This window comes from Primulina eburnea, chromosome 4 (assembly GCF_022965805.1).
Source record: "Primulina eburnea isolate SZY01 chromosome 4, ASM2296580v1, whole genome shotgun sequence".
Taxonomy (NCBI): Eukaryota; Viridiplantae; Streptophyta; class Magnoliopsida; order Lamiales; family Gesneriaceae; genus Primulina; species Primulina eburnea.
Window position 1 is genome coordinate 4,935,507 of NC_133104.1, and position 26,770 is coordinate 4,962,276.

At 35.3% G+C, this 26,770-nt stretch overlaps 4 protein-coding genes across 8 annotated transcripts; 1 reads left to right on the plus strand and 3 right to left on the minus strand.

Moving 5' to 3' along the window:
- Nucleotides 1-4,773: 4,773 nt before the first annotated feature.
- Nucleotides 4,774-10,535, plus strand: LOC140830735 (vesicle-associated protein 2-2-like). 2 transcript variants are annotated; one of them, XM_073194195.1, is made up of 9 exons: nucleotides 4,774-5,010; nucleotides 5,682-5,742; nucleotides 6,195-6,265; nucleotides 6,406-6,487; nucleotides 8,133-8,248; nucleotides 8,379-8,678; nucleotides 9,074-9,304; nucleotides 9,699-9,776; nucleotides 10,254-10,535. In XM_073194195.1, the coding sequence occupies exons 2-9, from the start codon at nucleotides 5,694-5,696 to the stop codon at nucleotides 10,365-10,367; spliced, it is 1,041 nt and encodes a 346-aa protein (XP_073050296.1). In that variant the 5' UTR covers nucleotides 4,774-5,010; nucleotides 5,682-5,693; the 3' UTR covers nucleotides 10,368-10,535. The 2 variants fall into 2 exon arrangements, with proteins under 2 accessions (XP_073050296.1, XP_073050295.1); XM_073194194.1 differs by having other exon boundaries at nucleotides 4,776-5,010; nucleotides 9,068-9,304.
- A 2,719-nt stretch (nucleotides 10,536-13,254) lies between these two features.
- LOC140830737 (uncharacterized) lies at nucleotides 13,255-14,048 on the minus strand. Its single transcript, XM_073194200.1, has one exon. The coding sequence runs from the start codon at nucleotides 13,977-13,979 to the stop codon at nucleotides 13,413-13,415; it is 567 nt and encodes a 188-aa protein (XP_073050301.1). The 5' UTR covers nucleotides 13,980-14,048; the 3' UTR covers nucleotides 13,255-13,412.
- Nucleotides 14,049-14,411: 363 nt separating this feature from the next.
- Nucleotides 14,412-20,236, minus strand: LOC140830736 (sodium/hydrogen exchanger 1-like). Of its 4 annotated transcripts, none has more exons than XM_073194199.1 (16): nucleotides 20,183-20,236; nucleotides 19,693-19,840; nucleotides 18,973-19,223; nucleotides 18,712-18,830; nucleotides 18,084-18,181; nucleotides 17,237-17,293; nucleotides 17,117-17,163; nucleotides 16,842-17,036; nucleotides 16,700-16,746; nucleotides 16,508-16,574; nucleotides 16,291-16,391; nucleotides 16,077-16,178; nucleotides 15,825-15,963; nucleotides 15,677-15,739; nucleotides 15,423-15,506; nucleotides 14,412-15,065 (listed from the first exon to the last, which is right to left on the minus strand). In XM_073194199.1, exons 3-16 carry the CDS (start codon nucleotides 19,144-19,146, stop codon nucleotides 14,679-14,681), a joined length of 1,680 nt encoding a protein of 559 aa, XP_073050300.1. In that variant the 5' UTR covers nucleotides 19,147-19,223; nucleotides 19,693-19,840; nucleotides 20,183-20,236; the 3' UTR covers nucleotides 14,412-14,678. The 4 variants fall into 4 exon arrangements, with proteins under 4 accessions (XP_073050300.1, XP_073050298.1, XP_073050299.1 ...); XM_073194197.1 differs by lacking the exon at nucleotides 20,183-20,236 and adding an exon at nucleotides 19,967-20,118; XM_073194198.1 differs by lacking the exon at nucleotides 20,183-20,236 and adding an exon at nucleotides 19,961-20,118.
- A 4,036-nt stretch (nucleotides 20,237-24,272) lies between these two features.
- On the minus strand, nucleotides 24,273-24,746 carry LOC140829633 (uncharacterized). Its single transcript, XM_073192942.1, has one exon. The coding sequence runs from the start codon at nucleotides 24,744-24,746 to the stop codon at nucleotides 24,273-24,275; it is 474 nt and encodes a 157-aa protein (XP_073049043.1).
- Nucleotides 24,747-26,770: the final 2,024 nt, after the last annotated feature.

Genomic DNA, 26,770 nt, shown 5'->3' on the forward strand with positions numbered 1-26,770 from the left:
AGCGCCCTTACATGTAGGATGGAACCAACCCCAATAACTATTTGGGAATTAAAAGGAAAGGTATTCGGCTCTTATCCACTAAATATTCTGTTCTATTTATTTAAGGCCCGAGATGTTATCAATTTTATGAGACTCCGAAAAGAAAATATTATTGATGGCATTTTTGTAATGAAGTGGAAAAAAATACTTGATTTAAATTTGATGTCAATTTCGTAATTGTTGGGGGGCCGAATTGCAAATAGTGAAAAGTTGAGGGACTAAAGTGCAAATATGGAAAATTGAGTGGGACACTTGTCTTGGTCATCCCTTGAACGTGTCATTGTTCCCTTAAAAATTCAGAATTTGCATGAGGAAAACCCGAAAGCTTCCATAGAAATCTCTCAAGCTTTTATTTTCTTTAAAATTGCGATTCGGCAAGACCCGTCTATCAGAATTTGAATCCAAACACAGTACCGTGCTCCTCTCGTCAACAGCTACAATTGGACGTAAGTTTTGTTGAATTCGGGTATCGTTTGAAATTATGATATTGTCAGAATTGAATACGAATCAGATATGGTGTTTCTGCTACAGTAGGCATTGTATAACTAAAGTCAGATTAAAGAATAGACTGGTTATGTATTTGTTATGATTTTTGGAGTTGATTTAGTTGAGATTCTATATCAGAGTTGTGTTATTATTCAGAGTATGAGCTGTACTGGTATTGATTATGAATTCTGATATTATATTTGTGATGTTGAGATTGACGGGGTTATCGAGACTGTATCGCTATGCCGTCGAAACATCAGTTGATTTAGATTGATCAGATTCAGTAATGATTTCGATTGTATCGTGATATCGTTGATATGAATTAGATTGTACCTTGTTCAGATATGGATCAGATTATATATTTCGATTTGAATATTAATCAGAACAGATATTGAATTGAATTGTATACTGATATTGTATTTATGCGATTGTCATTGCCAGACTGGGTATGGACAGATTGACATACAAAACTTCGTCTTCGTCAGATCATGAATAGAAAGGTATAAATCGATGTTATCTGGGAGATCGACTTGAGTTAGATTCTACTCAAGTTTGACTAAACTACATACTTGTATGGTATTGTTTTTATACCTTTGTGTTTTAATGATTATGTTTATTCTATTGAATTAGAAGGAGAAATCAGAGAGCTATTGAATAAGAGTCACTGACAGAGGGGTTAGATTTTGACAGTATAGTCACTGACCCATTGCACATTATCAGACTAGGTTTAGTCTTGGTAGATACGGCAAGGCACTGGACGTTTGGTGTATCGATGTTCTTAAGATACATATATTGTTCTTATTGTAGATTATTCGATACAGCTAGACCAAAGTCCAGAAATAAGAACGTACCGCCACCGCGACTGGTAGTAGTAGGTGGGAGACTTGTTATGTTCTTATTCACCGGGATCCCTAGATTAGAATGAGAGATAAGTTGAGTCTTAGATATTGAGACTAGAATTTGATTTACAGATCCGTATTGATTTATATTTCGTAGATTACGATTCATGTTTTATTTACAGATTAACATTGATACATGTTGTTTGATTATGATACATGTGAGAAGATATAATTCATGCTTTTACGTTAATTCAGTTAATTGCATGTCTACATTGATTATACTGGGATTTATTCTCACCGGAGTTATCCGGCTGTTGTCTTGTTTGTATGTGTGCATGACAACAGATGAGGCATGATTAGGGTCAAGAGGATGACGAGAGATCGAGATTAGAGTGGTGATTCCGGACTTGGATGTAGACTTGGTTTGATACTTGAAATTTAGTAGTTGAACCTTAGATTAGTTTGAATAATTGTTGTACATTATTGTACTTTTATACTGAGATGCATATTAGTTAAATTCCATTACGTTCCGCACTTATATTTTAAAAAGAAAAAAATTTTAGACCCTGTTTATCTTAATTGATATTTAAATCCCAAAGATGATTAAAAAGATGATTAGCGTCCGGGTCCCCACAATTTATATATAGTATTTAGTGCGTTTAATTTTTGATAATTTGTGTAAACAAAACTTATTTGAACTTAATGTAACACAATTTCCATATACCATGGGAAATATAGGATTTATCCAATGGAGCTCTGGAAAAAATCCATCAGAAAAGATGAAAATATATAATTATCTTATCATTTAAACATAATTTAAACACATACAACTTATGTATTTTATAGACGATCCGAAAGCATCAATAACTTATGCTCTGACCCGAATAACTTGGAATACGTGGAATCCTGTGTGAATCAGCAAGGATAAGTTTACAAGGCTAAATTACACATTTTATCATTTCATCGGGTTCATTGTTTTAATAAACAAACGTTTTATTGAGGTGGTTTTAATTTATTAAGCTTGTTTATGTAACATTAAAGTTTTACAATAATATTTTTTTTTAACTTTTATAATTAAATATAATAGTTTACATTAGACGTACAAAGGAAAAAATAAAAATAGCCAAACACGGCTTTAAACCTTGCAAGCTGCACGGTGCAGCAACTATTCTGTAGTGCAACTAATAGTTAGGCACAACTTTCATACTTGGAATAGACTTGGTTTTGTAAGATAATTTTATGCTCTGTTGCGATAGAATCTCGTGCTCATATTTATTTCAGGTGCATCATATTGAAAAGTGTTTGGGATGGTGTCTGTGAATGGCTGGGTATGAGGAAGTGTGTGTGATCGACGAATATTGTACTAAAAGCCTTCCGAAGAGTCTACCATGGTATTGTAACTCGATGCTGAACATGATGAGAGTTATAACATAAGCAGATATTATTTATCATATTTGGAAGGTAAGGAATAGGGCAATATTCGAGAGTGAAAAGCCGAATGTGAGAGCTATCATCAAGAAGATCAAGATTTTAGTCTTTCGTTATATTCCTAGTGCAATTACTGTCATAGATGATTGTATTGCACAATATATCAAATGGTATAGTACAGAAAGCTATTGGCAAGGAAAACCAGCAAAATATAGTTAAGTAAAACAATAGAGAAATACTTAAAATAAACCAAACCGAGGCCTATATGAAATACAGTGTCCTTAAAACAGATTCGTCCCCTCCTGTATATGCTTTGAAGATCGTCTTGGACGTCTGCTTCCCAAGATACAATGGAACAACCAGCAGTGACTTAGCACGAAACACTACTACGGCGAATTGAAAACGTACATTTATTTTATCACTGAAATTTAACAGAGGTCAAATGGAAAGATAACAATAGGAAATGCAAGAAAGTGCTTGAAAGAGATAAAAATTTCATGCACATGAAATGAGGAAATGAACACACTATTTATAAGCCTCAAAATGCACACCAAGAGTCATGCAAGATTAATAATTCAATTAATCTTCCCATTAACTCAAGAATATGAAGAGCCAAAACTCTTCAACTAACTCAAGAATGTGGAAAATCAAAAGACACCCCACAATAATGAGCCACAACCAACTTAAGAATGTGGAGAGCCAAAAGACACTCCCACATTCATGACATATAATTTTTATTCAAATTTCCAACAGATTGTAGAACGAATTGACCAGCGGTAGAGTCTGCTTGTATGAATTATCTTGGACATATCAGGTGTAGTTGTACTTGTACTATCTTTTTATCATATTTAATAAATTAATTTCATTTGCTCAAAAAAAAAATGAATTTCATTAAAAAAAAAAAATAGTTGGGTACAACCTCTCCACCGAGGACTCTCCCCGCTTTTTCCTCCCTTACATATGGTTGTACATTTTGGATCCACCAAACTAGATCAAATATTATTTTTTAAAAATATTCTAGAAAATTAATTGTGTTCAAATATTATAAATCCAATGGGATTGTCATTAAAACATTTTCCTATTTCTTATTGTGGTATGCACATATAACATACAATTATTAGGATAATCTATACTAATTATAATATAAGATATGAACAATTGATGCTTGTTATGATATCATAAATTAGGTAAAAATTCAATTTATCGTAGAAATCGAGTCAAATAGATAAATAAATAAAACAAAGGTTAATAGTCATATCTCTCGAACCAAACAATATTTATTAATTATAGTATTATTATTCGATAGACACAATAAATTAAATAAAGTTGAATTTTTTCCTGATTATTATGAAATATCAATTGCATATTTAATTATGCACGAGTAACTTCTTTTGTGATACGATTCCACAAATATATTGAATGAAACGGGTTAATTAGATCAATATTTAAAATATAAAGTAATCTTTTATCATAAAATGTAATCTTTTTTTTATGAATAAGATCGGTTTGATGATTCAAAAACCCCTATCAAAGGTTAGCTCTCCTTATCTCATTAGATTTTCATTCATAAATAGGTATCTTGTGAGACAGTCTCACGCATCTTTATTTGTGAGATGGATCAATCCTACCGATATTCACAATAAAAAAGTAATACTCTTGGCATAAAAAGTAATAATTTTTCATGAATGATACAAATAATACGACTCGTGAGACCGTCTGATATAAGTTTTTGTGTTCATTCATTTATATATTATAATTTTCAAAATAATTTGAATACACATAATTTAATTTTCTTAATACAAAAATTCACGTGAAACGGTCAAAAAATATCATTTTAATATTAAAAATATTATTATTCATGATACTTATAGATCTGGTCGACTAAATAAACATATGAACCTAATTAATTTCTTTTTCCGAACAAATTAATGTAATTAGCGGTTAAATAAAATTGGGTGGGATGTTGAACTTCAACAGTTGCACGTTGATGTCACGTAGACTATACTCCTTTCTCACCCACCGAAAGCCAAACTTTGCGGTCATTTTCTAATAGCGTGAATTTTCAGATCACCAACTTTTTCTGGTCTTCTCTCTGCTCCAATTCCTCAGTTGTCATCTACGCCAATGTCAGTTGCATTTCAAGTTTCGGTTTGAATTTGAGTTCGGATTGCTGCAAAATATTCTCCAATTAGAGGTTCGCGAAGTATATCAGCACCTGGTGAGTTTCGTCTTTCGTGATTCTCTCTCATTTTGTTTGTGGATGTTTGTGTACGGTGCGAGTGCTGTTCATTCGAAGAGGATTGATTTGTGCTGTGATCGTCATTTTTGTGCGTCGTGCATCTGGTGTGCTGGTGCTTGTTACTTTGTGGACTTTGATGTTGCTTGATTCAGTTTCGGTTCTGAGTCGTTTTAATTTTGAATCTACTGATGAAGTGGGTTTTTTTTTTGAGTCTCCGTACTTGTTTTTGGTGTCTATGAAGCAACGGTACACGGAGATATGCGCACCTTTTTGGCTGGTTGGAATTGGATTGTTGGATAATGAAGTGCATTAAAAGTCTGGCACTTGGGAATGGAAGAAAATTTAATGAATTTATGAATTAATGGGACGCTCTTTACTACTTAAAATTAGTTTTCGTTGTAAATTTAATTAGTCACGAGTATCTTCAACAAATTCCTTACAATTTCGAGAAAATTTATATGTCAAAAAACATGTTTTTTATTTTGGTTCTTTCTATTGAAATCAAAAGTTTGATGGTTTTTTACACAATGATTCAATTTACTTACATTCTAAACTAGATATTCTTTCAACAAGTTTAAAGAAATGGATTATCATGGAGTTTTCTTATTCTTGCTTTATTAAGTTTTATCCAGTTTACATTTTTTTTTCAGGTGAAAAGAATTATGAAAACTCAACTTGTAGAGATTTTGCCTCGGGAAATTAAATTCATATGTAAGTGAATAGTTGCAAATGCTTGATGATATGGATTGGATAGTTATAGCACAATTGCTGTTTCGGTTGTTCGTTTCCCCTTTAATTTATTGCTCTCATCTACATGTTTCAAAGCAAGGTGGTAAACCATAAATTTCCCGACAACTTATTCTCTTCATTAGTTGCTGCATTACTTTGACTAAAATTAAAGTGTTAAGAAATCTGATTGTGATGTTAAAGAAGGTAAATTACATTAATCGAGATATAAGGCTTATGTTCTTCATGTTGAAAGCAGGAACCCTTCTTTTGTACCGATATGATTAGTAATTACGCTTTCTTCATTCCACTGGACTGACTTTTTTCTCTGAGAAATTTGCTAACTGATTTATATCCTGCTTCTCCATTTCAATTTTTCTATGCATTTGATGTACATTCAAAATGGTTGCTGGTCTGATGCTCCGTTGTCTCTTTAGTTGAGATGAAGAAACAGAGTTCGTCTACTGTTCACCTTACCAATGTCACCGAGCAGTATGTAGCTTACAAGGTTAGTTGTTTTCTGATCCTGTTATTGTATACTATCTTTAAGAAACTCAGATATCGTTTTTATGATTTTTTTTCTTTCGACGTGATTATAAATCCTTTTAATTAGATATAAATAAAAATGGCTGAATGATCACATTACAGGTGAAGACAACATCACCTAAGAAGTACTGTGTGCGACCTAATGTCGGTATAATCAACCCAAAGTCTACATGTGATTTCGTAGGTACTTTAGTTTGCCTTAATCATATTTCACATTCATTTATTTTTGAACTTTTGTGTCGTGGACTGGGGGATGGGTGGTATAAAGGCTCTATTCTATGTTCATCGGCGATGATTTATATGTACAAGTTATTTAGATGCTGTAAGAAACTTAAGTTCATTTGAGAACAAGTGTTTCTCTTCAAAATAAGGAGTACTCAAGAAGAAAAACTCTGCTTATTCGGGTGTGGCATTACCTGAATTTAATGGTGGTAGCATTGTTAATAATTCATATAAGCTTGACATATCTGTAAAATAATTTTATATATGTACCGAAGAGAATCCAACACAATACATTGGATATTGTAAACTGTGCTTGAGCTGAAGTATCTACATTTTACCAACATGACACATGTTGATTCTTTATGTAGACAGTGGTCTTCAACTTTATACGGCATTTTTACAGGAAGTTTGATCTGAAGTAATCTACAGTATGGCTCTGACTTCTTTCCTAATCAGTGGCAGAGGTGTCGATCCTTATTTCATGCTGTAGGCGGTAGGTATATCTAGACTGAGCCAACTCAAGGTTTTATTAATAGGGAAGGTTTAAATAACTGATTCTAGTGTTTTAGATTAAGTGTGCATGAGTGAGAGCAGCACTGAGATGGGTGACATCCTAGGAAGTTCTCGTGCGTCAAGTTGTTGGCGTTGGACCGCTTGATTTGGTTGGTTAGGTGAGTCGTAAAAGAGTGACACCGGATTTTAACTAGTGATACTATCTCTGCTGGGAGAAGGACCGATGGTTGAGAAAATGTAAGATTGATATCTAAGGGATATTAGACAAAACTAGCAGATTGATATGCATCTTCCCGGACTTATGAGCCAAACAACATCCATTGTACCGAAGTAGGTGCACTCTATGCTGTCACGGATATAAGGAAATAAAGTGGCACATTGACTAACAACTATAGTTTTTGGCCTAGTGATAAGCGTTTGATCTTAACAATTGATATCAAAGTGTGGTAATAAGTTCAAGTCTCCCAAGAAGCATATTTCTATACTTCTTGAGGGGAATGTTGTGTTAAACGTGCGTGAGTGAGAGTAGTACCGTGACGAGTTTTCTCCTGGGAAGTTCTCATGCGTCAAGCTGTGTGCGTTGCGCCGCTTGATCTGGTTGACTATGTGGATCGTAAAAGAGTGATATCAGATCTTAATGAGTAATACTGCTAGTTATAGGGCCGACAGTAGAGAAAATATAAGGTTAATTTTTAAGGAATATGAGACAGCACCACAGATAGACACGCACCATTGACCATCCCGGACTCAGGGATCTAACAACTCGACCCATCAGCACCCAAGTAGGTGCACTCACGAGTATAAGGAAATAAAGTTGTGTACGGACTAACATGTATAGTTTTTGGCCCGGTAGTAAGCACTTTATCCTAAAATAGAGTATCAAAAAATTATTTTTGAACAATTCATCACACAAGATTTTTAATGTGGGAACCTGGACATGAAGAATATAAGATGGGTGCATGTGAACTTTTTCTGCATTTAAACATAGAGAAAATAGACCATGGAATTATTGTTATCTTGCCTTTTGATATACTGCGACCGTTTTTCAGCTTTCAGTTTTTGGGTAGTTTTTGACATGTACTTCTCTAATGCAGTCACAATGCAAGCTCAAAAAACAGCTCCTCTTGAGTTGCAATGCAAGGACAAATTTCTGATTCAGAGCACAGTGGTGCCATTTGGCACAACGGAAGAGGGGATTACATCTGACATGGTAAGATTACAGATTATTGTTGCTTTCGTACCATTTTCCAGTAGTGTCTCGTTCTCTGTTGCTTTGCATGTCAGAGCATTGGTGGAAAATGACGGGTCATCATGGTTTACCATTCTTTTTCTTCTTGCAGTTTGCAAAAGAGAGTGAACATTATATCGAAGAGACGAAGATCCGGGTTGTTCTTACTAGTGCACCCAATTCACCCGGCAAGCTACCAGTTCATGGAATTCTCAAGCAAGAAGAATCTCACGAGACTTTTTTGCCAGAAGAACCCCATTCACCTGTTCTGCTGCCAGTTATGCCAGAAGAACCCCATTCACCTGTTCTGCTGCCAGTTAATGGAATTTCTAAGCAAGAGCCATATAATGAGCAGTCAGTACAAGTGGCTAAATTGCAGTCTGGAGTTGAAAATTTTCCACCACCTAATATGGTGAGACATTTCGACATTGCTTTTTTCATGGACGATTAATGACAATTACAGGCTAAGGTGCACTATCCTTTTAGGGTCAAGCATTTTTTACAATAGTGAAACCTAATTATTTTGATGATTTTGCAGTTCCTGCTGTATTAAATATGAACTAGAAAACAATAAAATGAATTTGTCTCTTGGCACCTTGTACCATCTCTTAAAATGTTCTTATATCAGTCAATTCCTGTGAGTTATGGCCTTTCTTTCATGGACATAAATTATTTCTTTTATTTGCCTGAAAACTCAACTTGGAAATTTTATGGCATGTTTTTGAGCAGGACAGGTTGGTAATTAAATCAAAGAGTGTTACCCCATTAACCTCATCAAAGTATGAATTATTTGTCCCTTAGGTGCAGTCAATTAAGAAAGGGGATGCAACCAAGATTGTTAATAACCTGGAAGAGTCTATATCACCGAAGGTTAAGGACAGTATGAAGTCAGTTCCTGCCAAGAGTGATGAGTTCTACCCTGATAAGAATGACGAATCAAAGCAGGCTAAAGACGTGGAAGCAGTGGAGTTCAAGCTAACAACAAATATCAAGGAGTTACAGTCGAAGATTAGTTCCTTGGATTCAAAGCTAGTTGAGGTTAGTACTTAATCAGGTAATGTTGAAATTTGAGAGTCACATCCTTTGGATGTGCGGATGGTTCATTCGTGGGAACTTTGTGGTAAAGGAGCATCGTCTATTCTACATACTAGATACTCGGTACATACCAGATACTTGACAATATTTATTTTATTTTCTAAAATATATATTTTTTAAAATTCAAATTTTAGTAATTAGTAATATGATTAACTTAAGGTACATTCCTGATATGAAATATGTGATTTAACTTGAATAAGTTATGAATAACGGTTAAATATTCTGCTTTTACTAAATTCAAACATGCAGGTATAATGAATGGGGACTAAATTAATGTTCGATGAGTGGATCTTTGAAATGGGAGTGGTCACATTATTTTTTAATTTTTTTTTTACAGGCTGAAAGCACCATTATGAAGCTAAAAGGAGAAAGGATTAATACCATTTGTGAGACGGAAACCCTAAGGCAAGAATTGGTAGGTGAATCTAATACTCTATTCCATCTCTTCACATCTTCCTTTTAGTTTTGTTAAGTAATACCATAGCATCAGGCCCCTACTTTCCGCCATGACCAAACAGTAACTGAAACTATCTAATGTTTATCATCATCATAAATCACATTGGTTTATTGTGTTTTTGGATACCAACACACACAAGACTATTGACCGGAAAGATGACCTGGTCAATTTTGTTTTTTGGGGAAAATCTTTCGCATAATTTGAATCTTTTCATTAAAGGGGGCTGTTTTTTGCCGACTTCACAATATAAACCATTATAGAACATAGAGAGATTGGTTCTCATTCTCCTATGGATAAGATGGCCATTCTGCATGGGTTTAGACCGAGAATGTATGACTATTAACTATACAGCATTGGATTGTCGTCAGGAGGATTCATAACCTACATCCTTCTTGTTTAGTAACTTTACTTTCTGGTATTTTTTCCTTCTCGCAGGCAATGTCAAGGGGAAAGAGTGGTGGAAGAAAAGTCCAAGTTGGTTTCCCACCACTATTTGTATGCATGATATCTCTGATTAGTCTGATGATAGGCTTCTTGTTTCGTGCTTAGCAGGTTTTTTTTTTTGTTGCACTGGCATTGGTCTAGATATGGATATATTTGATTTTACCAGGTCGAGGGGTGTGATTTTTGTGAGACACTTGTTAATAATTTTAGTTGAAACTTTGAATATGGATATGTAAAGAAGTGATTTTATCGAATGAAAGAAGGAAAATGTCATGTGTTGGGTAAATGTCACTCTGTTAAATGCATGAAATAAATGATGACACGCCATTACAAAATATAGGAATAGAATTATGAAAGATCCATTTGGAGTTCTTCAAAAAGCTAGCCGGGAGAAAACCGATCAGCTCCCCGCTCAACCACACCCTCATGGCTGAACTTCAAACCGAAGTGAGACCACATCTTGATAGCTACGCTAACTATATACCAAATAATTATCGAGATTATGGACTTGCAACTAATTCTACCTCAAAAGCCTCTCAAGGACATTTAATACAAATTTTTTATGTCATGAATGAATAATTAGATCGTGAAGTTTAAATTATGATGTATTCAATCCAACCAATGTGAATATCTAACACATCTCCCTCACGTCATAAATGAATAATTGGAGCGTATAGTTTAAGATGAGACGTTTAACACACTCCGTCACGCTAGGAATGAATAAATGGAACATAAAGTTTAAGTAGGTGCCCTATAACTGGAGCGTGAAGTTTAAGTGGCTGGCTCAGGAATGAACAATCAGAGTATGAAATAGAACGCGAGTTTAAGTGGGTGACCCATAAAACAGTCCAACACATAGCAGCCATTAATAAATAACTAGAGCGTGAAGTTTAAGTTAGAACATCTAATACATCTCTCATGTTAGGAATGGACAATTGGAGCGTGGAGTTTAAGTGAGTATCCTAGCGTGCAGTTTCAATGGGTGATCGCCAATATATAGCGGTTAACCCGACTCTGATATTATGTTGAGATTATGGACTTGCATCTAACTCCATCCCAAAAGTTTGCTCAAGTGGAGATGATTGTTTAAGTCTGTATATACAACTCCTCATAACTTAATCCAATCAATGTGAGACATCTAACAAGAATAAGATCTATGGAAAAATTCCAAAGATTATGTGCAATATAGGCCAAACTCAAGGCAGAAAAACTCTACTTGCGATTCCTTTTACTGTTGTGCTTCTCCTTGCAAAAGATGCACACTTTGTTCAACTCCAAAGCCCAACCATTATTTTGGCTGCCAATTTAACCGTCACCCACAAACAAATTTTCTCGGTAAATAGTTGTTATGCAAAATGTATATGCACAAACTGAAAAGTACACGAGAACAGTGAACTATTATTGCGAACAATACGTAAAGTAACGTGCGAAAGAGAAGCGAAGCAGTATGATAAACAAAACAGCAGGACAGTGCAAAAATTAAATCAAACCGAGGCCTGTATGAAAATACAGTGTCCTTAAAACAGATTCGTCCCCTCCGGTGTGTGCTGCGAGGATGAACGTGGACGTCTGTTTCCCAGGATACAACGGAAAACCAGTAGTACCGTAGCACAAGGCACCACCACGGCGAACTGAAAAAGTACCTGAACTTTATCACGAGAGTAGAACAACGACAGGGGAACAGCAACTGGTGAAGCAGCAGCAGCCGAGACAGTTGGAAGCAAAGCTACGAAAATCAGAAAGCAGGGGAGTGTGTTGGATGATCTGAATGAGTTGAGGCTGCACCTATATGTAGGCACTCATATGAACAGTTACGGCTGGCCATTCGAAAGGCCAAAGGTCAGCAGCTGGAGCACCAAAGGTTTTCAGTTACAACACCAAGGGTCAGCTGAATCAGTTACAACACCAAAGGTCAGCTGAAATACCAAAGGTCTTGGTCCATAATTCCAATGTTCGAAAATTAAAATAGCAAAATCCAGGTGAACCTCGGTGGGAAATTTTGCCTTGATCGGTCCGACATTCGACGCGCACGTACGCTTGCACACAAGTCAAGCCTTTTTCCACTGCAAATCGGGCCCATGATTTGGGCCCCCTGCGCCTGTGCGCGTGAGAGAGAACCTCTTGACCAATCATTGTTACACCTCCACAAAGTGCAACTCAATATAAGTTCACCAATGCTATGTTCATTTTCCAATGTGGGACATTTCCCATTTACCATCTATTAGACCTTGCTTGCTTATCTAATTTCTCATTCAAAAATCAAGCCAAAGTCCAATAACTTCTAAGTCCAACAATAGTTTCATAGTCCAATCAACTCTTCAAGACATAATAATCACATAATCATCGCTTCTTTCCCTACTTTTTTGTACTAATCATGACTATTTTATTTCTTTTTTTTTTATATAAAAGAAATCATTACAATGTTTAAAATTACATACCAGTACTATCTCAGAATCATTTTGAAATGCTATTGTCAGAACTATTGACTTGAGTTTGAAGCTCGACCAAACGTTACCGTTATATTCTTCGAGATATCCATTTATGATATATACCTCGTCTGTTTTCAGCAGCAGAACCCTCGACAACGTAAGGTTTTGTTGGAAAACAAACCCTTTTATCATGTGATGGACAACCATTTTTTCACCATGTGCACACCGGTGGAGCATATTCATTTCCTTGTTTTAATAGTCGTGTTATACAAAACGGCGTTATTTCGTATACAGGTTTAGAAAGTAAAATCTGACGCATTTATCCTGATACAGTGGAACTAAAATTTTCAGATTCAAACTCATATTTCATGCTATATGTCAAAAGAAAACACATCTGAAACCACAGAGTGAAAAATTCTCGGTAGAAAATGATGCCAACAAATGCACTGACAACTTTAATCGCCAGAGATTATATCATTACTTGTTTCATATTTCACCCGCTGCTCAAGATTTTACCATTCTCAAGATCATTAGCACATAAAGATAACATAAAAATATGCAAATATTTCCACATAAAGATGGATTCTGATTAAACATCCAATTCCAGTAAGTCTCGTTACATTCAAAAGCCAAATCAAATTACATGCTATTACTAAAAGTTTGACCCCCCAATCGAACAATATTCTAAGAACACCCCACCACTTCCTTCTAGACATGCCACCTAAAGATCATCCTCCATCCTCAAATACTCCCCAATATCGGCATGCCTATGCACCACAATCCCATTAGGATCCATCTTCCGGCAATCCACAGTGCTCTTCGCCGCATCACCAAATCCCAATGGCACATCCGCCATGGAGAACACCACCACCCCATCATTCACCTGAATATTCTCCGTAATCCTCCCTACCCCGCCTTTCAACACACTGTTCCCGTAGAGAAAACTCATTTCAGAAGTGGGTTTCAACCAAACCTTGTGCTTTGCATTCGCAGCCAAAAGATTCAAGCTTTGGACCGTGAGATGAAATTTCCCCGCTTTGGTGAATTTACCGATCTGGGTTCCGAGGGAGATTAACTTTTCACGCTTGATATTGGTGGCACGCCTGACCAGAGATTCGGATACGTAGTACACCCGGGCTTTTTGGAGGCGGAAGCAGTAGCGGCCGGGATTTGAGTCCGGTCCTTCGTGCGATTGATTGTCTAAAACGATGTTTTTGAGGTTTCCACCGACGAATTTGTGGAGTTTGTTGAAGACTTGGGTGGTTTCCTTCTCGTCCAGTGGTCTCATCGTGCTCTGCTTCTCTCAGTTAGTTCATCGTTTCTGATTAGCGAGGGTTTTAAGGATTCTAGGGTTTTGGTGGTCAACAAATATTTACGACAAATGGGCTTCTGAGGATACGAAAAATGGGCTTACGATGGCCTTTTCAATGTCAAATTCAGTTCCGGCCCCAATTGAATTTGGGCCGTGGGTCCACATGTTATTGACACTAGTTCATTTTCAAAATATTTTAGTATTAGATTTTACATATTGCAAGTTCTATTCATTTTCAAAAGACTAGCCATTCTTATGAAATCATTACGTGATGTCAGGAAATAATGAAGCAATCACTGAACGAAATGGCAATCGACAGCCCCAAAACCCCACATTCCATACGTCTAAACCTAACAAGATTCTTGACAATATATCAACACATAAATTTAGAAAATCATCTTAGACATAAGATTTAACTTCAGTTATTTTTGCTTAGAAAAAATTATTCTCCGAGTTGGAGTTCTTCAAGAAACTAGCAGGGAGAAAACCAATAAGCTCCCCACTCTCTGAGTCCGCAACACCTTCGCCACTAAACTTCAAACTAACATCCCACTACGAGACCAAGTATTGCAATCTACGCAAACTATATACCAAATAATAACTACTCTAGCAAAAAGACAAAGCTGAATCCGTGCAAAACCGGACAAACTCAATGCAGAAAAACTTGCAATATCCCTACTGTTGAGGTTCTGCTTGGGAAAGATGCGCACTTTGTTCGGTAGGTGAGCCTGGAGCATACGGAACGAAACCACGGCCACCGAAAACAGGACGCATGAAAGAATCATCGAATTTCCTCCAGTAGTAGTGGACAGTACGATGAGGGGTCCTCAGTAGCATCTTCAAACTGTTTGGATGGAGAAGTGTTCTTGGGCCACCTTCACGAGCTCCAAAACAAGATTGCCCATTTTCAGCGAATAGTTCTGCTTCAGAATCCTGGTACTCGCCGAGAAGTGGGACCATGAAGGATTTCGGGGTGAGTTGCTCCGAAGAAATCATTCTGCTTAGATGATTTGACGGGGGCATCAATAGTCTCACTAAAGGCTTTGTCATCAAACCAAATACCTGCATGGTGTGTAGATGTTAAAGAATGTTTTTGGTAGCTAGTCAAGTAAAGAAATGATAGTGCCGAAATAGTAATTTCAATTGAAGCGAGTCATGAAAAATGAGATAAGTAAAGATAGACTATAAAGTTTTTTGATCTAAAATTGGATAGTGGATTTGCGTTAAATATTGGTTTGTAATATATCATACTCAGTTATCATAAGTTGCTAAGGAAAATGAAGAGAAATCTAAAAAAGTGCAGACATTCAAGTACTTCTTATTTATTCTTTCTTATATTTTGGCCGAATGGCTACCTATTAAACAGTCCAGCCTAGCAAAAGTCTAGCTCAATGTTAATAGAAAAGTAAAAGGTCTTACCACATTGCTGAAAAGCACCACCGTTATGGTACTTGTAATCAAGATAGCATTCCCCTGCAACTGGGTGTGACCTGCTCGAGTAAACTGCATGAGAAAAAATAATTAATTAGGTGTGCACATTTTTGGAATACATATCCACTACTACCCATTATTTCTTAAATTTGCCAGGAGGCGGCAATAGAAAATTTCCATGTAGCATATTGATTTGAAGACCGTTACTGTTCCCAATTTAGTAGATAGAGCTGAAATTTTACCTGGTTGTAAGCGAGGGCCATGGAAACAGCACCGCGCATAAGACCGGCCCACCATATAGTAACCTGAAAGGCAACATTAATTAGCAAATAGATTTGCCTTGTGAATGAATGTATTGTACGCTAGACGCAATAATTACTAAGTTCATACCTGCTGCTTGAAATCAATTTTCTCATTTGGAGACTTCTTGGACAAATTAGACAGGAAAGATAAGGGGAAAACAAAGGCTGCTCTTCCGATCAAAGTTAATCCCAGTAGGGTTGCACTAACATAAATTGATGTTTTAGGGCTGAAAAAGGAAGGAAAATGCTAGTGAACTCTGTTAATAATAGATAAAATCCAAATGATATAGTATATATCGTGATGATGTTACAATGAGGTGCATCTACACACACCCCATACCTGTTGCTTACAAATCTCCATTTCTCGATGTCTAGAGCATCCATGCCAACATAAAGAAATATGAATATCTCTGCAACAAATGAAAGCGTTGCGAATGTGTGCCTGAAAAAGGATTGGAGATATATACATAATGCATTAATAAGATTGTTACCAAGGAAAAGAGTAAAAGTAAACAACTTTTCACAAGGTTTTCAACTGTAAGGAAATATCATACTTGGTGGTAATTCTCGAGTTCTCGGTCACATTGTGCCAGGTGTAATGCGACATCACGATTCCGCAAAAGAATACAGTGAGGATGCCACTTAAATAGAATAACTGCGAACAAACTTGGGTCAGAAAATGATTTCACGCTTACAATTCAAGAAGGGATACAACTTATTTCAATCACAGACAAAATGCCAACTTCAAAAAACTTGTCTAAACACACTTACTTCAGCCAACATGTATGAAAGGTAAGCCATGAGCATCATGATGGCAACCTCACGATCAGTGGAATGACTGTAGTTGAGCAGATAATCAGGCATGAAGATCAGATAACACTATTTGTGGAGGTTTTAGGAATGCCAGCAATATCAGTTCACAAGTGATTTGTACAAGATGTTACACAAGTAAGGAATACACACCTTCCTAAATAGAGCTTCTTAATGACGAATGCGCTAAGCAATCCAGTCTGCGGCAGAAGAGAAATGTTAAGATCAAATAATTCAGAGTAACCTAGATAGATGATCCGGGGAGAGAGAGAGAGAGAGGGAGGGAGGCCCATACAAGAACTCCCAAGACAGTGCTGGTGGTAAATAAATAAGTAAAGTTCCCAATTAGCTCCAACGCTACACTAGCATTAATATTAGACAGGTCAAAGTTCTGGACTGCGTTAAAAAGCACCACAGATGTTGCATCATTCACAACACCTTCCCCAAATACCAAACTGTACAGCAATGGCGTCTCATCCTGATTTAACACCTGCAGCAATGGATGTACTGCGTTAGGCCAGAAGAAAATATCTCAGATCATCACAATGGGGGACAGGCTGGTAAGGATACCTGCAATGTGCAAACTGAATCCGTCGCAGCGAAAATTGCTCCGATTGCTGGAAATAAGCAGATATTGTTAGAAACGGAGGAAACATGTATTGCACCCGTGGGAAAAGGAGAGAGGGCTACCAAGATAATCTCCAATTCCAAGACCAAGATCCATTTTCTGGAAGAAGACAATAGCGCCTGCCAAAAGAATTAAGAGATGTAGGAAACAATCAAACAACACAATAATTTATACTCCACGAACGAGAATAATCTTTTAGGCAATTTTATAATCCAAAATTTGTGTGATGGCTAGTCTTATTTTTTCTACATCTTGCTTGTTTTCCTAGAAAAAATTTATTCCCAAGCTTTGGAAACAAGTATCACTTAATGAACACAAGCAATAATACTAGTAAACCATGCTATAGTAAATTGGTCCTCATGCAATAAGAAATAGTATAATGTGCTGAGGTGGCATTGCATTAAGAATCTAAAATTAGGAGGAACAACAATAATGGAAGATCAGCAGCAATTGAAAATTGAAATATAATGACATGTATATCCAGCAGTATCATGTTTTTACTGCATGCTCTTTCTCTCAATCGAGCAGTGTCTTCATCAAAACCATTCAAAAGGAGAAACGGCATGACAACAAACTCGACCACAGAATATGAAAGTTTCAAGAGCATATTCTGCAATTGTAGCTATGTAAACTCTACTTCAAACCGGACTATTTTTAAAAATGGCAAAAGGAAAAAGGGACAAAGCCTAGTAAAGTCAAGTTAGAAGGGCATGGGATGGGATAGCAAACAAAGGGACAAAGCCTAGTAAAATCAGCATGCTTAATTTTTCTCATTGAAAAGGTTTAGCTCTGCACTTACACGTATAAAAGAGAGGATGACGGAGGAACGGTAAGAGGCATTAATATTTCCTTTTTAGCAATAATAGATTTCATTGACTGCATAAACTACAATAAATGATTAAACTGTACCTAACGATATGACGATGAAAGATACCAAGGTGCCAAGTGCTCCAAACATCATTATAGTCATGAAATTGCGAAAGAACTGTTTCTTCTTGACCTGAAACCTGATTACAGATTGAGGAAACAGAATGAAACTCGAGAAGACCACATTTAACAAATCTTTAAAGGTCTCTTAAACCATGTTGGACAGATTGGACGTTGATGAAATAGGGTCATTATCAATTTTTACGTAAAAATATATGCCAAAATAATAAACTCAGTTCAGCCTTCCCATGCAATGCTCTCGGTTGAAGATTTCGATCACAAAAGTATCATCCAGATACAACAATAAAGCCTTGTTTGGTCGGTCTCTCGAGTTCAACTCCAGAGCCCAACCATTAATTGGTTACAATTTCAAATGTCTCGTCCATACAAAATTTTTACTCTATAAAACATAGTAGTTATGCAATTATTTCTCTCTCGCTATTTCTTTTTCCTACTAATCATTAAGCTATTGTACTCTTACCATATAGTCATTACAATAGAGCTCTTTCAAATACCACATCAACTTTCAAAATAACAATATCTCAAAATCCATTTAATTATCGTGTTGTATTTTGACATCAGAATGTTGAGTTCAAAACGTTTTCCTTACCCGGCATTAAAAATAATTGGTGGGAGCAGATAGAAGAAGAAGAGGTCCTCACTGAAAACCAAAAGGTGCGAGCTCTTCCCTCCACTTATAAGTAGAATAAAAACTCCAGTGCATACACCCTGATTAATTAAATAAGTATTAATAATTTCAAATGCAAATGCACAAGCCAATGTAAAGAATAATACCATTGCCCAAATCAAAGATCTTCAGCATCAAACATGCTAAGCAAAGCATCACTTGTAAACTCTGTGTAATACTTACTATTATGAGTGCAGTGATAGACTCATTCATCCAACGACTTTCCTCCAACAGATGACCAATCACTATACATCCGCACAAGAGTGTGACAAATAAGGAAATCGAAACCACCGAAGTGTGGTCAGATGATGACAAAATACCCCTGGTCTCTACCATAGTTCCCGATTCAAACCCCATTTCATGCGATTGATGATTGAAGGTATATATGCTCCAGATATTTTTCTTAGACGATTCAGCTTACAGTCAAATTATCCCTGCAAGGTAAAACAATACCCACATTTAATAAGCACAGTAACTAATAAAAGCTCCCACTTTCACATGCACATTTCACAAACACATTGCATGTTTATAAGTCAAAACACAAATTCCGACAAGTGACGCAGTAAGTAGAGAAAGACGTGCAAATATAAATCCATCAAGATGAGCGACAATTTCGAACTGGAGATAAATTAAACCCAAGCATGCTCGTTTTGTTTCGTCATAACCTTGTCAACCTTTACGCATATATATTCACATAAAAGCAACATGGCCAAAATAAAACAAGAAGGAAAGAAATTCAATTAAAAAAACGAAAACGCATAAAAACAAATACTTACTCCATGTTTTGCATCATCAAAACAAAATCACGATCAAGGAAAATACAGAATCGAACAACGAACATTAAACCATACGAAAAAAAAACTATTTTTCAGAATTACTTCGTCAACGGCACGACAACATTACCTCTTAATTCTCAGGTTTCGAATTCTCGATGCAGCCTTAATCACCAAAAAAATGCTTTCCCGAAATCCCTCTCGGAAAAGCACCTTTTCCTCTCCTAAACAAATTCTTAAAAGGACGAAAAATCCAGACCTGCTCAAATAATAATAACCTGTAAAATAAACAACCGCAGTCAACACTGAATTGAATCCGTCCTCTTATAATCTCTTAACAGAAATACAGAAACAAAAAAAAAAAAACAAATCAAGCACTGAAATGGAAGATTGTTTACACGAACTTGAAGCATGAAAACGGTTCGAATCTGCGTGCAATAATATCCAACAATACGCTTAGAGAATCACGGGATTCAAGCTGGAACGAAGATTTACGTGTGTTATATGTGAAAGAGGGGGGAAGTTAACACGAAACGAAGAATCCGTGAATCAAAATACGAGTCTTTATATGTGCACGTTCAAAAGAATAACAAATAAACGAAACGTGGAGATAATATCACCGTTGATCAACGAAACGATCGCCTGAAACTGTCGATGGCCGTTGATTTATTTTGGGTCGAAGCGGGAGGGGATGGGTGCAGTTATGTGAATATATTATTGATATTGGTGTCATCTTTAATTTTTTAATTCTTGAGGGGGTGTTTTCAAACATTGAAACTTATTTTGATAAATTGAGTATGTACGATAAAAATTTTAAAAATCTAATAATTATATTCAGTCATTTTGTGTAAGTCTATTGTGAAACAGTCTAATAAATTTATATTCGTGACATAGTTGACTCGGTCCATATTTACAATGAAAAATGATAATTTTAACATAAAAATAATAAATTTTCATATATCTCATAAAATAGACGTTTGATCCGGCCCATATTTACAATAAAAAATAATAATTTTGACATAAAAAAGTAATATTTTTATAAGTCGGATGAGGTTGAAGATCCGTATTATAAAATTAATTTATATCAAAAGTGTGGAATCGGGTTAAAAAAAGTATGTAATCTAATCTAAACTAAACTAATATAATCTAATATAATTTCATAAATGTCTTTGATTTTTGGCAAAAACTTGTGTGAGACAGTTTCAGAGGTCGTATTTTATTAAACATATATCTTATTTGGGTCATCCATGAAAAATATTACTTTTTATTGTGAATATCAGTATAGTTAACCTATCTCACATATAAAGATGTGAGACCGTATCACAAAAGACATACTCTTGATTTTTTTTTATATGAAAGTTTTAAATACCTAAACAATTCACACAAGTGAAACTAAAATCCATGATTATTTGGATCTTGGCGTCCATCGTCGCCACTATACCAATAAACGTCTTTGATTTTTATATATCTCAATTTTGGTTGTTTTAGTTAGATTGGATTTTTGATTATTTCAATTTGGATAATAAAATTTGGAACTGTCCCCAAAATTCTGGAATTAGGTTAGATTTGCTTTGTTTTATATGATTCCTCATATATTTGTTTGTATATTGTTATTATAAATGAAATTTAGAATTTTAGATTTGTGATGGCTAACTTGTCACTTATTAATGACACTTTTCCATAGAAAAACATAAATAGATTACTTATGAAGACAAAAATTTATGTGAAACGTCTCACGGATCGTATTTGTGACTCTTATTTGGGTTATCCATGAAAAAGTATTATTTTTTATGCTAAGAATATTACTTTTTATTGTGAATATGAGTATGATTGACCCGTATTATAGATTATGATTCATAAGATCGACTCTGACTAAAAAAAGTATTCAAACCTACCGTTAAAGGCTGAAGAAGCTTTAAAAGACTCATATTCATCAAAGATGTTGACTCGATACGACTTTGACCACCCATCGCTTAACTCCAGCTAATCATCATTTAATATATCTAAAATTACAAAGTATATTATGAGAATGTACCGTATATATTTATTCGTACGACGGGTTGATCATGATCATATTTACAATAATAAATAATATATTTCGCATAAAAAAAATAATTTTTCATGAATGATACAAGAAGGAGATCTGTCTCACAAAATTGACTCGTCAGATCGACTCTCAAATTTTTTTAATTAAAAACTATAAAAATAAATTACTTATATTTATTACTCATATATGAGATAAAATTTTCCTAGTATATATATAAACTCTCTCATACAAATATTATAAGAGAACTATATTACTAATTATTAAATTATTTTTTAAAAAAATACAAATGATGCATAATATTCAGTACTACATATCAACCGTGAACACTTATGTGAACATTGATGATATAACTGTTTTTGGTGTCTTTGGTCTGTTTTTTGGTTTCCCTATTTTGCCCCTATTTGATATCAAAATTACATTTTTGTTTTTTTTTTAATTTCAAAAAACATTTTTGTTTTTATTTTTTTTATTACAATTATTCAAATAGCACTTTAGTACCTCGATAATTTGTCAAATTTCATTTTAATCCATAAATAATATAAAAAAAAATTGTACACACACGCACCGCGTGTGCAGAGTAGCTAGTATATATATATGCAGGCAAATTAAATTGCACATTTATGTGAACATTGATGATATGACACTCATCTATTGAATTATCTTTTTTTATATTTCATCTCACAACCAATACATGAGTGTCATTTTTTTTAAAAAAAATACTATATGTTTTTATGGAATCTATCTAGTATTTTTTTTCTTCCAAAATTAATTTCTCTATCCAAGAATTATTTTAAGTCAAATACCATAATTAGAACTCTAAATTTTGACATAATCTTCACAAATTTCGAGATTCACTCCTTAAAATTCTACCAGCTGAAGCTTCACATACAACTTCAAGACTTCTTTTGTTTTTGAGTTTTTTAACAGATTTATCTCGCTAATTTCAAATGTGATAAAAATCACATCATTAACTCAAATTTGTTCCAAAACCACAAAATTTCTTCATACGACAAAATAACACCAAAGTGTATCAATTAAGCATGTCAGAAACGAAAATAATGAGAATATGATTTAAAAAAAATAAAAACTACTATGAGCCTATAAATTAAAAAATAAGGCCGTACTTGTATACATACATATATATTATATATATACAGTTTTGATATGCTGCACACCAACCGTGCACACTTATGTGATCACCGATGAGGTGTTACTTACCCATTGGATGTGATGAAATATAGAAAAATTGCGCATCCAATGGGTGGGTGACATCTCATCGGTGCTCACATAAATGTGCACGTATATTTCATCACATCCAATGGGTGAGTGACATCTCATCGGTGCTCACATAAGTGTGCACGATAGGTGTGCAGCATATCAAAATTGATATATATATATATATATATATATATATATATATATATATATATATAAGTAGACTTGCTTCTCTGTACTTCACACGATAATTAGGGTTTGGGTCAGCCAGACCACAGCATACATTATTTATTGCAAAGAAGCAATAATAACTGGGAATGTGGGATATGTAGGACAGTAGGAGAAACTGTTGTTTATGTTAATTGACTGACATTGAAGAACTGTCATGCTCCCACATATCTTTTTCTTATGTGTCTTTTGAAAATAATTCAGCAGAAGTATTACATTTTATTGTTTATTGTGAATATTCGTAAGATTGACATATCTCATAAATAAAGATTCGTGAGACCGTCTCACTAGAGTCCTACTCTTCAATTTGAGAGAATAAAAATATAAAATTTATAATTATTTGTTGGTCAACACAATATGAACATCACATACAAAAATTTCTACGAGACAGTCTCACGAGAAGTCAATTTTATGAGACATGTATTTTATTTGAGTCATCTATAAAAAAACATTATTTTTTATTGTAGATATATGCACGCGTCTCATGAATAAAAATCTGTGAGACTGTCTCACAAGAAACATATTATATGAACATATTTTTTTAATAGATCTTAGAAAATGTTTACTTTATTAATTATTCATTGGGTGGTATTATTACCAAGTAACTCTTTGAATATCCAGTTAATTATCAATGTCGGCTAATAAATTGAAATTAATGTTTCAAATTTGTATACGTAATTGTTAGTTTTTAATATTAATAATAAAGAAAAATTAAGCACGGGACGGCGGCCGTCACAGACCTAAATAAATTGCTGAGAATATTTTTTTACTTGACTAATTATTACTAATTAATTGAATAGTCGCATCAACGACTTATACTTTCTATTTTTTTCTTTAAAGTTTCAAAAATGTTTCCAATAGGTTCAATCAATTTTTTAAAAATTTGATTTAACTTTTCACGTTTTCGTTTGATTATAAGTATATAATCATATATATGAAGGAAGAATATTTTGTAATGGATAGCACAAAAAACATTGTCCATTATTTTTATATTTGCATTAAATTGGGCTATGTTTTAACCTGTTAGAATTTATAATAAATCACTCCCATGTTAGCAGAGCTAATTGAATTGCACCATGACCATATATATATATATATATATATATGTATATATATATATATATGTATATATATATATGTATATATATATATGTATATATATATATATATATATATATATATATATACACATATATATATATATATATTATTGAGATAAATCATCCATTACAAGCTGAACTAACCAAGAAGAAAACTCGCCATTCATGCAGACAAATGATGACGGGAGTAAGAAACAAACGAGCTAAATGATGGGCTACTACGTTAGCCGACCTGTAAACATGAGTAAAATACGAAATTGCGAGATTTCTGAAGCGTTCTCCAATATCAGTAGCACAAAGACATACATAGTTAAGATCATCCTGTGTGGCTGCGACTGCTTGCACTGCCAATAAGAAATCTGTTTCTACCAAAACATTATTGAAATTCTTCTCATAAAGTAGTTTTACCCCTTCAAGGACTGCTAGAAGTTCTCCATGTACCACTGAAATATGCTGAGAGATCCGATTCCCGAAAGCCAACAAGAGACGGCCTTGATGATCTCTTAGAACCCCCCCAATACTGTACCAATCTGCTTCTTTATTGACACAAGCATCAGTGTTAAGTTTCAACAATCCAATACCCAGGGAGACCATCTATGTACTTTAGGTTGTCGGTGCACGACATTAGAATGATTGAGTTACGAGTTCACGTGTTGGAAGTCACGTAACAACACCCCACACCAATCAACATTCTTTTCTATCCTTTGATCTCTAGTCCCATGAGTATAACTCTGTCGTTCCTTCCAAACAACCTAAGTATGAATTGCAAATGTTTCGAACTTCGACTTTAGTAGTTTGTCCTTCATCCATAGGAAAAGTTCCATTGTGTGACTGCTTGGGCTACCTTAAGCAAATAAGAGAACTGAGATGTTTTCCACAGATGTCTGGCCACTAAGCAGAAGAATAAGGAATGGAAATTTGAGTCAGTAGAAGCACCACATAGTGAGCAACTACCAGTAACTGGGATATGGTGTCGCCAGATATTATGATTCGTGGGAATACAATCATGCGAGACCTGCCACCAGAAAATACGGATCTTAGGAGGAAGTGAAAGGCTCCAGATGAAAGCCCACCAATCTTCGTTGGGGAAAGCCGATTGATGAGCTAGAGTATCGAACATTCCCCTTTATAACCTGTAACCATCACGAACCGAGTATTTCTTTTAGAGTCATATCTCCAGAAACATACATCCTTATAATCACTTGTTGAGAGGGCAATTTTTAAGATTTCACTTGCAATATGAGTGTTGAAATTGTCGGATATGAGTTCAGAATCCCAAGCTCCCTCTTGAATTAGAGAACTGATAGTCAGTTCATGTGCCCACGGGACCAGAGTAGCTCCCAGTTTATTCTTCATACTAGGAATCCAATTATCATCAAGTATTTGAATGTCTTTACCATCGCCCACACGCCATAGAACTCCATCGGAAATTACGTCTTTACTCCAGATTAACGATCTCCAAATGTATGATGGATTGTTACCTAGCCTCGCTTCCATGATGTCCCCATGCTTGAAGTATCTTCCTTTAAGGACTCGGAATATAAGTGAGCCTATATCTCTGAGCAGACGCCAGAATTGTTTTGCTAGAGGTGCCCGATTAAATTCTGTCATTTTTCCGAAACCAAGGCCCCCTCAGCATTTTGGTTGGCAGAGGAAGTCCCAAGATCGCTAGTGCATATTCTTTTTTCCATTATCTAAGCCCCACCAAAAACAGGCACATGCTTTTTCTATCTCTTCACATATCTGCGAGGGTATTTTAAAACAAGACATGGCATAAGTCGGGATCGACTGAAGGATAGATTTAATGAGCACCTCCTTGTCCCCTGTAGAAAAACAATTATGGCTCCATCCTTGAATACGTTTCACCACCCTCTTCACCAAATATTTGAACTGAAGTCTCTTACTTTTCAATGATACCGTAGGCAACCCAATATATAGATCATGGCATTGAACCACCAGTATAGTAAGTATCGTTTTGATCGAGTCAATGACCAACGGATTGGTATTAGGGCTGAAAGATGGAGTTGATTTGGAGAAATTGATCGTTTGCCCAGAGGCTCTCTCATAAGTATTCAGACAATCTTTTACACAAACTCCTTCCTCCATTGTAGCCCGAAAGAATACCAAACTGTCATCGGCAAAAAACAAGTGGGAGATTGATGGGCTGTAAGTTGCTATCTTCACCCTTTAATTAACCCTCTCGTCTCAAATGATGTGATTAACGCCGACAGGCCCTGAGCACACAACACGAATAGATATGGTGATAGAGGATCCCCTTGACGTAGACCTCTGCCTGGTGTTAATGGACCAACCACCTCTTGATTAACTCGGAACGAATAAGATACTGTTCTGACACATCTAATTAGCAGGGCGATCCATCGAGAGTCAAACCCAAGGCGAATCATCAGTGCTTGCAGAAAATCCCACTCCACACGCTCATATGCCTTGCTCATATATAGCTTCAAAACAGCATAACCACGCCTACCCACTTTCATGTTTCTCAACCAGTGTAATATTTCAAAACCCGCAATAACATTATCTGTGATCAGGCGTCCCAGGATGAAATCATTTTTAGACGATCCAAAGATTTTTGAGAGAATAGGGCGGAACCAATTGGT